The sequence below is a fragment of the Haliotis rufescens genome, unplaced genomic scaffold (genome assembly GCF_023055435.1).
Source record: "Haliotis rufescens isolate VD_foot unplaced genomic scaffold, xgHalRufe1.0.p SCAF_3, whole genome shotgun sequence".
Lineage (NCBI taxonomy): Eukaryota > Metazoa > Mollusca > Gastropoda > Lepetellida > Haliotidae > Haliotis > Haliotis rufescens.
Genome location: NW_025964001.1, coordinates 46,726,614 through 46,742,363, shown reverse-complemented (window position 1 = coordinate 46,742,363; position 15,750 = coordinate 46,726,614). Strand labels below are relative to the sequence as shown.

The 15,750-nt window shown below is 41.6% G+C and overlaps 1 protein-coding gene across 9 annotated transcripts in view; it reads right to left on the bottom strand.

Moving 5' to 3' along the window:
• The window catches only part of LOC124118860 (centrosomal protein of 128 kDa-like), a 104,152-nt gene continuing 88,402 nt past the window's right edge, over nt 1-15,750 (bottom strand). For 7 of the 9 annotated variants that reach the window (XM_046481146.2, XM_046481152.2, XM_046481142.2 and 4 more), the window contains 3 exons: nt 5,933-5,976; nt 5,149-5,212; nt 1-3,065 (listed from right to left, as the gene is read on the bottom strand). In XM_046481146.2, coding sequence (XP_046337102.1) covers nt 2,724-3,065; nt 5,149-5,212; nt 5,933-5,976 — 450 coding nt within the window. In that variant the 3' untranslated portion in view covers nt 1-2,723. The remainder of the gene's footprint in view (nt 3,066-5,148; nt 5,213-5,932; nt 5,977-15,750) is intronic. The other 2 variants (XM_046481149.2, XM_046481148.2) reach the window with 2 other exon arrangements.

Below are 15,750 nucleotides of genomic sequence, written 5' to 3'. Positions count from 1 at the left end.
TAATACAAAAGATATATTTTATTTCATATTCATACATGACAAGGACCTTTATGTCTGGCACAGGGACACATCTGCTGTTTTCCTTCTGCAGGAGAATCTTCCTCTGGCCACTGCAGGCTTCTACATGTACATTAGATTTGTCTTCAGGTGGCACACTGTACAGTTGTGAAGTGTATGGAGAAGAACATAATGATAGTATAAGTACCTTCACATTCATCACCAGGGCAATATATTACAGAAATGCTGTAGCTTGCATCAATTAATATTACAATACATCAATACAATAACCTAAATGACGCCAGTATATTCATTTACATAAGGCTTCTGCATAACATCAGTATACATTTCTGCTCTTACAAGACATGACTGAGATGTACTAATGTATACTCTTATAGGACACTTCTGAAATATATTTCTGTTTTATCCAAGATGACATCACTGAAATATGTTTCTGTTTTATCCAAGATGACATCACTGAAATATGTTTCTGTTTTATCCAAGATGACATCACTGACACATGGTAGTGCAGTATCTTACATGACATCACTGAAATATGTTTCTGTTTTATCCAAGATGACATCGCTGACACATGGTACTGCAGTATCTTACATGACATCACTGAAATACATTTCTGTTTTATCCAAGATGACATCACTGACACATGGTACTGCAGTATCTTACATGACATCACTGAAACATGTTTCTGTTTTATCCAAGATGACATCACTGAAATATATTTCTGTTTTATCTAAGATGACAACACTGACACGTGGAAATGCAGTATTTTTTTACTTGACATTTCTGAGATATATTTGTTTTATCAAAGATGACATCACTGACACATAGTACTGTAGAATCTTACATGGCATCACTGAAACATATTTCTGTTTTATCAAAGATCACATCACTGACACATGGTAGTGCAGAGTCTTACATGGCATCACTGAAATATATTTCTGTGAAACATCATATGGCATCACTGAAACACAGTACTGATTAAACTTCTATGACATCAATGACATATATTTATGTATTACCTTATATGACATGACAAAAAGTATCTCATGACATCACTGAAACATTTCTGTTGTATCTCATGACACCATTTGAATATTTTACTGAAATATAGTTTTGATATTATCATATTTGCATAACACAGCATATTATCTTACTTTCCTGAAGCCTACTTAACATCAGTGTAATATACAACTGTATTAATTAATTGTCCAATTACAGACACCATGTAATCAGCAACTGACACACAGAAAGTTATCCCAAAGTTTAGGAAGTAGTGAGTTCATCAAACATAAGGGCTTGTCGATATTGCAATATGTGTGCTTGAGAATCAACTGCCAGTTTAAGGAAAACTTAGACAAATTAAGTTTCATTGAATGTGAAAGAAACATGACTTCACAGTTTGACTTTCCACTTCCTATTTCACTTGGAGGTATCACTGTAGCTGCAGGAAGGTTAATACTGGTGTGATAGAATGTGCTGCCCTCTATTGCTTCAAGTAGCAACACCCGACATCTAAACAATGGTTCCCAACCACTGGTTGGGTAATGGTATCTGATCACAGCAGTGGCAGTTCCTCACACAGGCTTGCTTTAGACTTGTTACACAGCTAACAGTCTTAGCACAGTGTATCACATGCTTCACGTCACCGCTTTCAAGTTATTAACACAATGCAATAATATCTTGAGTGGCAAGATACAGTAAAGAGTGACTTATGTAAGGACATGGTGGGTGGTATCTCAGATACACCATCTTAACAGAAACTACTGGAGCTCAATGCAAGCACCTGACCTTAAGGTAAGAAATATCCAAGTGATGAAGCAAAGCGGAGGTCAAGACACAGACAATCTATATGATGCTTAGTGTCAATATATATGACACAGAACTGTACTGCTGGCAGCATCAATAACAATCAACCTGTCCTGAATTGTCCACATGCAATCAATCATTCACATTGTTTTAGCAAAACTACTCAGTGTACATAAAATCACATAACACTGTGTATATATATATATAAACAATAAATAAGTGTATAAATAAGTTCTTCTAAATGGAATGTTCTAGATGTATATACATAATAAATAATAAAATAATACTGCTAAAAGTACAGCACATCACAGACTAAGGCGTGGCACCTGCAGGTGTAGAGGCAGCTGGGCCAGGGCGCAGATCACCTGCACATCACAAGTGTTTAGTATTGTTACAGTTTACAAAACTTGTCACTGTCACTTCCTCTTATGTACTGAAACAGAAGCTAAAACAATGAAGTTGCAATAACAAAAACACCTCAAAACATTATACTTTATACCATTCCTTGTTTTACATCAATTTCATTAAATATTTCTTCAATAAAAGAAAACCTTTTGACTTCAGCCATTATTAGAAACTTTAAATGATATTAAAATAATATGATAATGAATATTAAATAGCATGGCATTTGACTTAGGGCTAAAAGATACTGAACAAAAGATGTTGAGCTCACTCTTCATCAGGGTGTCATGAAACATGATGGGTAATAAAAACAGTACTGACCAGAATAATAGATCTCATAAAACTAGACCTTCATTCTCAGAGCTGTATATAACCAGGTAGATAAATATGCTCGTATGTACGACAGGTATCTCTGCCTGTGTCTAATGAAGCACACACGGCAGTTTCTGTACATTATGCTGGCTGGAGGGATTATGAGGTATACATACTGGATCTTGTTACGTCTTCATATCATTACAGTGATCGTTATTCTTAGGGGTTTGTGGCAGAAAACATTTTCTGAATTCTTCATCAGACATAGACAAAGGTGGGGGTGTCTTACCGACTTGGCCAGCCAATGTGGGTATTGGGGAGCGAGATGAAGACCTATGAGGTGACCGGGAAGTTGATCTTCGGGGTGACCTTGATGATGACCTTGAGCGTGACCTTGAGGGTGATCTAGATCTTAAAGGACGGTCTAATGTAGGAGGACTGTCAAGGATGCGAACATGATTCTTTTTCTTGGGTGATCCAGTGGGTGTTGAAGACCTCAAGATGGATGTCGGCCTGAGGTTACCACTCTGAATCAGAGAAGGCATGCTGTTAACCACGTTAATACAGACATGATGACAAAAGCAGAAATAAGTGTTGACATTAATTATGTGTAAAATCAATTTGTGTTATCATTAATAATAGTTATCTGTATTAATCACTGCAGTAAAATCCACAATATTTTCAGCAGAAGCTGTCTTCACTTTCAACTATCCATAATCAGTTGTGCAGACAATAGTGTCCTGCTGCCCAATGCTCTTGCGCATGTCCAAGGTGGAACACCTCACTCCTTTGCAACAAAACATCTGCCAGATGCAAAAATTTCGAAGGTTGGCAGGATTACTCTTAGAATTATTAACATTAACTATTGTTTGATAATTCCTGTGACTATTCTACCTCTAATACATCACTGCTTGAATATACCAGAGGAACAGAACTGATGGGTTCTGACGCATCTTCCCAGCCTTCATCCATGTACATCAGCCAGCTTGGTAAACAACTGAACATTGATTGAACCGAGCAAATCTTTCCACCTCCAGCAGGCTGAGTGTGGATTTCCAGCAATCTTTTACTTCCCACACTCTCTGCAGTCCTTAGGCAACAATGGTGAAGAATATGCCATACTGTCCTACATCATGTCACCAGTAACTACTTACATGACCAAACACAGAATAATCAGCCTAAAGTGCAATACTAAGTAGCTTGTAACATTTAACTATAGACTACATAGACTATATACTACAGTGTGACAAACTACCAAAGTGTGCAAGACAAAACCTTTGTCAGATGTTGAATCTAGCACACACAGGAAAGAAGAGATGTTTCCTGCCTTCCGCATATGGAAGAGTATTGGTCAGCGGGACACTATTGTTTGCACAACTGATTATGGATGGTGGACAGTGAAGAGGACTGCTGTTGAAAAGATTTTTATAGTGTGATGACAGCCAAAATACAGGATTTATGGCAGTGATGTAATGCAGGTACGATATTCTAAGGAATTAGATACATTAATTTAAACATATACGGATCAAAAATCTCTGTAAGTAATAGTCAACATACACCTGTATTGTTCAGTAACATTGATATTGATTGTTTCATCCAAATTGCATTGAACTTTCAAATTGCATAAAGAAAGGTGTGTGAATATGATGGAGGCTTCAAGCCTTCACATGACAGCAGAATATGATGGAATATACAAAAGTAAGGCTTGAGATAAGAAATTTATCAAGGTCAACACATATCCTCTGCCACTTGGTCAGTTCCATATTAAAGGCAGGAACAGATTTACAGTTAGGTGAGATCACATAATCTTTACTTTTCACCTGAGGCAAGATGTCCAGGAGTTGTCATGTTGTGCTGGATGTGCCTCGTGAGCCAGAGGCTGCTGTCATCCTGACGATGGGGCAGATCATATCTCAGGACAATACAGAAGTAGGGAGTGCTTTTTGAGGGTATTATAAATAATGGACATAATGGACAACTAACTTTTTTCCATGCATAGTTTCCCATCCTCTTTTCAATCATGAAATAACAGGTTATGTACCCATAACATCTACACACTCATTCCTGAACATTACTAGTGCGTACCCCCAGGATGGTTTCAGGTCATTAGGCCATCATAAAGGTTTATCACCAGGTATCAGACACACCTCTACATCCATCACTGGGAACAATGCTGCATTGAGAGGCAATCTATTATGGACAGTCTGGTCGCAGGGCAGTGCCTTATACCTTAGAGATCTTGTAGTCAGACTTCACAAGCACTTAAGGTAATGGAAGCTACATCTATCAGTCATCAGGTTTCTATTGTTCGCATGAGTCAGTGTCAAGAACACAACAAATGACAGAAAAAGCAGTTTATCATATATCAGTAATGACAGCACTGCCCACTGGGGTGATGGGTGACTCCACAGGAAGCTGGACCATCAGGACAAGATTTGGAATGGGCCATTAACAGTTTAACATGGACAGTGATCTCAGGGCCCCCAGCAGATAGAGAACTACATGACACAATGTCCCAGTGTGAGGGCTTCATGATCAGTCTCAGGCCCTACCTTAACTACTCAACCATCTCTAAATCTGTTAACTGTATCGGTCATGTTTCTGGCTCACCTGGTAGGAAGAGCAGCCTGTAGACTTGATATCTTCATGGAGGGACCTCATTGTCTCACGGAGTCTGAACAATATGACACAGAAGAGCTATTAAAATCATAGACACTTAATTTGCAAACTGTCAACCACTTATTTTGTTGCAATAATTACATTTAAAAAACAAATTCATCACTTTCCCTACTTAAAATGTATTCGGTTGTATGATCAATAGCCTTGGAACCATATCAGATACCACTTCACACCCTCATGTATCATGTACTTACCTAATGCACATGTAAGAGGTTATTACTCTTCAAACACTGCCTACTCAACAGCACACCCTGTCCACAGTGTTGAGTATCCCACTGTTCTCTCTCTCCACATTACCACACACTGTCACCCAACAGCACACACCCTCCACACACTGTCACCCAACAGCACACACCCTCCACAGTGTTGAGTATCCCACCGTTCTCTCTCCACATCACCCACACACTGTCACCCAACAGCACACACCTTCCACAGTGTTGAGTATCCCACCGTTCTCTCTCTCCACATCACCCACACAGTCACCCAACAGCACACACCCTCCACACACTGTCACCCAACAGCACACACCTTCCACAGTGTTGAGTATCCCACCGTTCTCTCTCTCTCCACATCACCAACAGCACACACCCTCCACACACTGTCACCCAACAGCACACCTCCACAGTGTTGAGTATCCCACCCTTCTCTCCACATTACCACACACTGTCACCCAACAGCATACACATGCCACAGTGCAGACATTAGGAGAGCTGACCTGTTATATCTTTTTTCTATCAGGTCCCGCTCCTGTTGACCACCCTGAAATAGAGAAAGGTGACATTGACATCCAGAAACATTTGTTGCATGTAAGAACAAAACTTAAGAGAGTAGTATCTCAATGAATGAAGTACTGAGAAACCCTGTAAATATGGGCAGCACTATTCCCAGGGGCTAACTCAACATCGGAATCAATGAATCATGGGAACACACTAACATACTACCCACAAAAAAAGGGAACTGATGAAATGATAGTGAAGGAGTAATGACGATAAATGTCTGTTTAATTATTTTCAGCCATGTAGATCAATATCTGGTGTGTACACCATTCAGGGCAATATATGCATGACATGTTGATGGCATACTGTTGATTAACTTGTGTATTGCCCGCCATTCCACCTGAAGAACTTCCAGAAGCTTGGCCACATTGGCAGGTTTGGCATACACCATCCTCCCAAGAGGGTCATGTCAGGAGATTTAACAGGCCAGTCCAATGTCCATATGCCATATTACCCATGTCTCATTGCAACCCTACCCATTTGACAGCACTTGTCCCACAGTTGCAAAAATTATGATTTTCGATTAGCCAAACATTCAGGCAACTTGGGACATTGACGTCCACCCCAACCCCACCCCCTGTATCACACACACAATTCACCATTTTGTGTGTTCATGGAGACTGTAACTGAGGCATTTTTAAGTGTGTGCTTAGGTCAACTGCATTAGCGTCACACACTTTGGCTTCTGTGAGCATGCACAACATTAAATTTCATTGTGATTACATGTTGTGTTCAGATGCAACGCCACAGTATTGTAAATGTACACCTCAATGATAGCTACATTCAAATCATTAGTTCCCTTATTCTTTGTCGGTAGTATTTAACTTTCATCATATATACGGTAGTCAATCTGAAGGTCAGGTTTCCAAATGAAGTTACAAATACACACTTCTAATATTATGTTGTCAATGCCTCAGGCTGTTGGTCCTGAAAGCGTTCAAATGCAATATCTTTCTGAAGTGAACATACATAGTTTGTGCAAAAGAAGAGAGGACAAGAAAATCCAGAGCCTCCTCCATACTTGGTGTTTAGCCTAGTATGAGTTAGCATGTCTAATGGCTAATACTCAACACTTGGTGAATCACCCACTCAGAAAACAACACATCCTCATCCACTGACATGTACTGATAGACACAGATACATTCATAGATGATTCTGATTCAAGATGAAGATTTGAGATTAAGGTTCTATCAAATCCTTACTCAGATTACTAGTCTCTCCTTCATCTGCCAGGGGCCAGCAGGGCCAGTAGGCCGACATTGGTCAAACAAACGCTTGTCTATAGATTTGACATCCTCTCCTGGGGAATCACATGAATGCGAACTGTCTGTACCTACTGTAATACCTCTTTACTTTTTCACATGAAAAAAAGAGAATAATTGGAATAATAATTGTTAGGTTTATCCTTCACTTTAGGTGTGAGTTGCAGCTAACATTATGGCATCCTTCACACTCTGAATATATGGGATTGAAGTTCAACTAAACTCTTTACCCAAATAACCACCTTGAAGTGAAGCCTCACATGACATCTGACCATCACACTCACAGACTGAATTGGCTGTTGATAATGATTGGTCTTTAAAGTGCAATTATCATGAACAAAATTGATTGTGATTTTGTTGCGAATATCAATTTTCCTATTCAATTCCAGAGAGAGAAAAAAGTCATAACAATAGCAAAAACATATTTAAATGTCCAAGCGAAAGTACTGACACCACACATTACGTATTCCAAAACAAAACTATTGGGGGGCCAGGCAAAAGCTACCGGTGCAATGGTTCAGTGGAGCATGACAATTGTTTTCATTGGCTAATATGTAAACTTGGTTCACTGTCTGTCTACTATACTGTGCCAGTGCAAGGCAGGAATGCACTTCTTACCAATAAACAACATCCTCAGGGATAATTCTAGGGTGGGGCCCTGTGCTTTTAGCCCCTTAATTTGAAAAAAGGCCCACATTTTCAAATACAATTGGGCATTTTAACATTGTGCTGTATGGGCAAGTGTGGGTGTTCCTCTGGAATATTTGAAATTTTCACATAAAGGGCCCATGTCAGAAAATTCCTAGAGTGAACCCTGCATCCCAGATGCCTGATAAATAGGGGGGTGGGAGTGATCAATCCTGATGTAACAGAGGTAGTATTCTTAGAATTATACACAATGATAACTATTGTTTGATAATTCCTTCAAAAGCCTTACCTCTATTACAAATAGCCAAAATACACCAGAGGGAAAAGTGGGATCTGGCGGCTAGTAATCCCAGATAACTGACAGCAGTGAATAGGTAACCTGAAGGAACGGTGTGTAAAATGCACAATACAATATAGTTTCTTTGAAAACTTGTGATACCTGCATTATCCTCACGTCCCTTCTGGTATCTTTGACGTCACATCCGACTTCATGACGTAACTTCCCATCTGGATGACGTCACTTCTGCTCAATATCACATCACTTCCAGTTGTATGATGACACTTCTGTTTATGATGATGATCTTATGATGATGATCTTATATGAAGATGACACTTCTGGTTTATGTTCTCAATTTCTGTTATGATGTGACTTCTGGTTGACAAAGCAGTCTGACATACTTCAAGAGGTATCCACGCATTCTCATTAACTGACATAACTTCCATATTTAATATGTTCTAATGGAACTCACATCCAGAGATGCATGTAATTCTGACATACTATGATATGTTTGGATGGTACTCCCATCCAGACACTTACATTACTGATGTCACTTCATTGACATTATGTTCTGACAACTCCAAGAGATGTCCAGACACGTATATACCCAAGATCACTCTCAGATCTTATATTGTGATTCCATTGTGTTAACCTTATCTTGTCACCCCAGTTGACCAAGATCGAAGAATGAACTTACTGTTTGTTAGCTGTAATCTTTTCCCCTCCTCTGATGACCTGGCATCATTTCCCATGGCTAGGAGAAAAGCTGTCTTCTTAGACACTTGTAAAAGATTAGCTTCATGCATAGGTTAGTAAGATGCTTCTAGCAATGCAGACATGACCAAGGACAGGTTCCATTCAGCGAAGATACGTGAAGTTTAAATGTCTTCTAGTTGGAAAGACTTAATAAGGCAGTTCTGGACTGGGTGAGTACCTACTGAGAGCCCATGTTGGAGAACAAATGCTAGGGCTGATTATACCCTTTAATGGTGCCATTCCAAAATTCCTTCTCTTGTCTTACTAGCAGAAGATAATCAGTGACCTAAGGAATGGTTATCTGCACTTCTTCCACTCCTCCTACTCCTCTCCACTGGCAGAACTTCCTCCATCCAGTATCATATACGTGGGAAGATGAAGGTCTCCATGACCGAGGCACTGCTTCCATGGAGTAGGTCTGATCATGGTCATGACGCTCTGGGAGCTGTGAGGCTTCTCCACGAGTTATGGAAATAGCATGGGGTAGGATACCATGCTCTGTTGGGCCGCACTGGAGCTATTAGAAGGATGATGAAGTCCATCTCCTCCACCTTCTTGATTACTCTGTCTAGAAGAGACCAAGGAGGGAATGCATAGGTGAATATGTTTCTCCGACTCATGGAGAGAGCATCTAACTGTAGAGAAACTGGGTTCGGTACTGGGCTGACATAAACTGGGACCTTGTTGTTTGGACAAGTCACAAAAAGATCACTGTGTGGGTTGTCCCAAATCGATGTGATCCACCGGAATACCTCTGGGTGATGAAACCATTCTGTGAGAAATCTGTTTCTACTGGAGAGATAACCTGCTAGGATGTTCAATGTTCCCTGGTATGTGGCAGGCCTCCAAGCTGCAGCTGATCAAGTCATTCGAGATGAATAAAAGTGTAACCTCCTTCAGCAAATTCTCTGATCTTGTCCCTCCTTGATCTGGATGTAATTTACTACAGAAGTGCTGTTTGTTGCCACTAGTACTCATGACTGAAGTAACTGTAGACTCCATGCCTTGAGGGCAAGATAAATGGCCTGCATTTCTGGACCATTCTTGTGAACACCCTTGTCCTGTGACCACTATCCCTGGATGGTCCGATCATCCATGTATTCTCCCCATCCTGTGCTTGAGGCATTCATGTACAGGTGAATTACTGGAGGAGGAAACATGAGGGAAATGCCTGGTGTGATGGTGTGGTAGGAGAGCCATCAATTCAGATCTAAGAGTCAGGAGGCTGGAGGTTGATTCATCTCATCTAGAACAAGTGCTCTTGATGTATTCGTCGAATTCTGCAGAGCCCACAAATGTAACCTTCCTCTGTACATAAGGTCTTGCAAGTAATGTGAGGTTTCCTGCAAGCAGGACACCGACCATTGGCAGATTGGCCTGGGCAGATCTGTCTCCTCTGTAATCATATTTGTTAACTTGATAAACCTGTCCTGAGCCATGACATCTGTGCGGTTTTAATTAGATTGAATTAGTTGACATTTGTCCTGGTCCGCCAGAGATGAACTCATTATTTGTATTTCCATATGTTCGTCTTTGGTCCTATTTCTGTACAGGGAAAGAGGTACCTACTACAAGTTGAACCCTGTACAGTAGAGAGTGGTGTCTGTCCTCAGCTTGACCCTGTACAGTAGAGGGTGGTATCTACTCCTGGCTGGACCCTGTACAATGGAGAGTGGTATCTACTCCAAGTTGAACCCTGCACAGTAGACAGTGGTATCTACTCCAAGCTGGACCCTGCACAGTAGAGAGTGGTATCTACTCCTGGCTGGACCCTGTACAGTGGAGAGTGGTATCTACTCCAAGTTGAACCCTGTACAATGGAGAGTGGCATCTACTCCAAGTTAAACCCTGCACAGTAGACAGTAGTTTCTACACCAAGCTGGACCCTGTACAATGGAGAGTGGTATCAACTCCTGGCTGGACCCTGTACAATGGAGAGTGGTTTCTACTCCTGGCTGGACCCTGTACAATGAAGAGTGGTATCAACTCCTGGCTGGACCCTGTACAATGGAGAGTGGTTTCTACTCCTGGCTGGACCCTGTACAATGAAGAGTGGTATCAACTCCTGGCTGGACCCTGTACAATGGAGAGTGGTTTCTACTCCTGGCTGGACCCTGTACAATGAAGAGTGGTATCAACTCCTGGCTGGACCCTGTACAATGGAGAGTGGTTTCTACTCCTGGCTGGACCCTGTACAATGAAGAGTGGTATCAACTCCTGGCTGGACCCTGTACAATGGAGAGTGGTATCTACTCCTGGCTGGACCCTGCACAGTACAGTGGCAACAACTCCAAGTTGAACATGGTACAATGGAGAGTGGTATCTACTTCATGTTGAACCTTGTACAATGGAGGGTGATATCTACTCCAAGCCGGACCCTGTACAACGGAGGGTGATATCTACTCCAAGCTGGACCCTGCAAAGTGGAGAGTGGCATCTACTCCAAGTTGAACCCTGTACAGTAGAGAGTGGTATCTACTCCAAGCTGGACCCTGCACAGTAGAGAGTGGTATCTACACCAAGCTGGACCCTGCACAGTAGAGAGTGGTATCTACTCCTGGCTGGACCCTGTACAATGGAGGGTGGTATCTACTCCAAGTTGAACCCTGTACAATGGAGAGTGGTATCTACTTCATGTTGAACCCTGTACAATGGGGAGTGGTATCTCCTCCAAGCTGGACCCTGTACAATGGAGAGTGGTATCTACTCCAAGTTAAACCCTGCACAGTAGACAGTAGTTTCTACACCAAGCTGGACCCTGTACAATGGAGAGTGGTATCAACTCCTGGCTGGACCCTGTACAATGGAGAGTGGTTTCTACTCCTGGCTGGACCCTGTACAATGAAGAGTGGTATCAACTCCTGGCTGGACCCTGTACAATGGAGAGTGGTTTCTACTCCTGGCTGGACCCTGTACAATGAAGAGTGGTATCAACTCCAAGATGGACCCTGTACAATGGAGAGTGGTATCTACTCCTGGCTGGACCCTGCACAGTACAGTGGCAACAACTCCAAGTTGAACATGGTACAATGGAGAGTGGTATCTACTTCATGTTGAACCTTGTACAATGGAGGGTGATATCTACTCCAAGCCGGACCCTGTACAACGGAGGGTGATATCTACTCCAAGCTGGACCCTGCAAAGTGGAGAGTGGCATCTACTCCAAGTTGAACCCTGTACAGTAGAGAGTGGTATCTACTCCAAGCTGGACCCTGCACAGTAGAGAGTGGTATCTACACCAAGCTGGACCCTGCACAGTAGAGAGTGGTATCTACTCCTGGCTGGACCCTGTACAATGGAGGGTGGTATCTACTCCAAGTTGAACCCTGTACAATGGAGAGTGGTATCTACTTCATGTTGAACCCTGTACAATGGGGAGTGGTATCTCCTCCAAGCTGGACCCTGTACAATGGAGAGTGGTATCTACTCCTGGCTGGACCCTGCACAGTAAAGAGTGGTATCTACTCTGGGCTGGACCCTGTACAATGGAGGGTGGCATCTACTCCTGGCTGGACCCTGCACAGTAAAGAGTGGTATCTACTCTGGGCTGGACCCTGTACAATGGAGGGTGGCATCTACTCCTGGCTGGACCCTGTACAATGGAGGGTGGCATCTACTCCAAGTTGAACCCTGTACAATGGAGAGTGGTATCTACTCCTGGCTGGACCCTGTACAATGGAGGGTGGCATCTACTCCAAGTTGAACCCTGTACAATGGAGAGTGGTATCTACTCCTGGCTGGACCCTGTACAATGGAGGGTGGTATCTACTCCAAGCTGGACCCTGTACAATGGAGAGTGGTATCTACTTCATGTTGAACCCTGTACAATGGGGAGTGGTATCTCCTCCAAGCTGGACCCTGTACATGGAGAGTGGTATCTACTCCAAGCTGGACCCTGCACAGTAGAGAGTGGTATCTACTCTGGGCTGGACCCTGTACAATGGAGAGTGGTATCTACTCCTGGCTGGACCCTGCACAGTACAGTGGCAGCAACTCCAAGTTGAACCTTGTACAATGGAGAGTGGCATCTACTCCAAGTTGAACCCTGTACAATGGGGGTGGCATCTACTCCAGGCTGGACCCTGTACAATGGAGGGTGATATCTCCTCCAACTGGACCCTGTACAATGGCGGGTGGTATCTACTCCAAGCTGGACCCTGCACAGTAGAGAGTGGTATCTAGTCCAAGCTAGACCCTGCACAGGAGAGAGTGGTATCTACTCCTGGTTGGACCCTGCACAGGAGAGAGTGGTATCTCCTCAAAGCTGGACCCTGCACAGTAGAGAGTGGTATCTACTCCAAGCTAGACCCTGCACAGTAGAGAGTGGTATCTACTCCAAGCTGGACCCTGCACAGGAGAGAGTGGTATCTCCTCCAAGCTGGACCCTGCACAGTAGAGAGTGGTATCTCCTCAAAGCTGGACCCTGCACAGTAGAGAGTGGTATCTACTCCAAGTTGGACCTGTACAATGGAGGGTGGTATCTCCTCCAAGCTGGACCCTGCACAGTAGAGAGTGGTATCTACTCAAAGGTGGACCCTGCACAGTAGAGAGTGGTATCTACTCCAAGCTGGACCCTGCACAGTGGAGAGTGGTAGCTACTCCAAGCTGGACCCTGCACAGTAGAGAGTGGTATCTCCTCCAAGCTGGACCCTGTACAGTAGAGAGTGGTATCTTCTCCAAGCTGGACCCCTGCACAGTGAAGAGTGGTAGCTACTCTAAGCTGGACCCTGCACAGTAGAGAGTGGTATCTCCTCCAAGCTGGACCCTGTCTTTTGAAAGAAGAAATGCTTGAAAGCTCTACAACACTTCCTACTTCTCACTTCCAAAAATATTTGTTTCAGATGGAAGCTTGAAAGCTCAACACCGCTGCCAAATTCTTATTTCCAGACACTGTTTTGGGAAGAAAGCTGTACTTCGCGTTTTACTACCCAATTCCGTAAAGATGTTTTTGGAATAAGAAACCTTAAAAGTTTGAATTTGCTGCTTACTTTAAATTTTCTATTTCATAGATTGGGAAGCTAATGTTACTTACAGTGGAATGGATTTCGTTAATGAACTACCTTACGTCAGAAGTGAGAAAGATGAGATTTTATGATATACATTTTTATTTACTACACTTGATGGTATCTTTTAAAGCTTTTATATATATATATATATATATATATATATATATATATATATATATATATATATATGCTTTCATATATAGATGCACTTGCAATATAATTGATAATGAATTCATTACCCTCTATACAACAAAAATGAAAATTTCCAAACAAACATTAACTACGTTCTAACTCACATAAACAGTTTATATTTCTTCTGCATCGGGTAATATACATGTAAATTCACACATGACAAGCAATAACAGACTGGGTAAATGAGAAGACAGGCAACGGTCAATTACATGCTGGTGCAATGATTGGACAATAGTTATAATAAATATTAATATAATTATTATAGCTAGAAAGAGAACATAATGTGCGATCTGCAACCGACTGTTTTTGTGTATGAAACTGTAAACGATTGTAAGGAGTTTTATTGTTTTCAATGAATTGTACATGAAAAGCTCTGAATAATTTTATGAAAGGCATCAATTACTAAAGAATTACATTTTACAGTGACCCAAAACTGTTTAGTTTGTCTCCAATTTTTGGCTCTGTGAATTTTGGGGAGTTCTTTAGATATCGTCAAAGTGAATCGAGATGTTTAAAATACTACCTGCTCTAGTTTTGTAATAAATAAATTATAAAGAGATAACTCGAAACGTTTCATCAAGATCTAATTACATGTAGTTAAAAATTACTTGAAACTTCATGAAAGCTGTAGGACGTTTTTAAAGGGGCACTGAGCATGACCATGACCAGAGACTGGGCTACCGTCTGCAAGGACAGCTTAATAATTTTTGGAGGCTGGAGGCAATATTTGTTTTACGCATTTTTGAACACTGATTGGTTAACTGTGATCTATTAAGATTTCGACAAAGGGCGCATGTTAATTTATTTCTTCAGCCTAAACAAACAGACAAAAAGAACGGCAGAGCTCATTGGATGTCGTCATTTGGAACTACCCCAGATGGTTATAGTTTAATAATAAAAAAAAGTATCCATGCAGTGAAAGCATTTTCGGATTTCGGATTGCGTCCATAATACGATTACTACTCCCTTGTTGTCATCCACGTTTTCTGGTATAACCCTACACTTGTGTATTTGTCGTCATTCACTTGATGCTCAGTTAATGAATTTATTACAGGTACAATTAGTGGAAGCACCACTTAGATTACCTGACAAAGGTTCCCATTTGACATTTATTGTGTCTGGGGTAATGATTCAATCTAAATCCAGGTTTGAAGTGAGGTGAAACGTGTGTGATGTAATATGCACGTGGCAGCCCAGCAAGAGGTGAATGATCAGTTGATTTACTTTTTTTGTAAATCAACGGATCGTTCCTAATCATTAAAGGATTAACAGAAAATACGTTGATTGATTAATCACTGTTATCTTGCACAGTGGATATGTCAAAAGTGAGTGTTTACATGTCTAGGTTTACTAAAACAAAGGGAATACACTCATACCATGGCGTGAAGTGCCGATTTAAAAACAACATACTTTGTTCAAAGGGTTAAATGATAATACGTTGATTGATTGCTCATTGTTAACTATCACTCAATGGATTTTTTTAGGAACCGTGGACGTTATGAAAATAGTTGTCACGTGGGCTTTCTCAACCCACCCTTGAGACTTGACACCTATGTGAAACACCTGAAACAATCTAAGTGATCAGTTGAGAAACGAACACGGGTTATAATATCCCG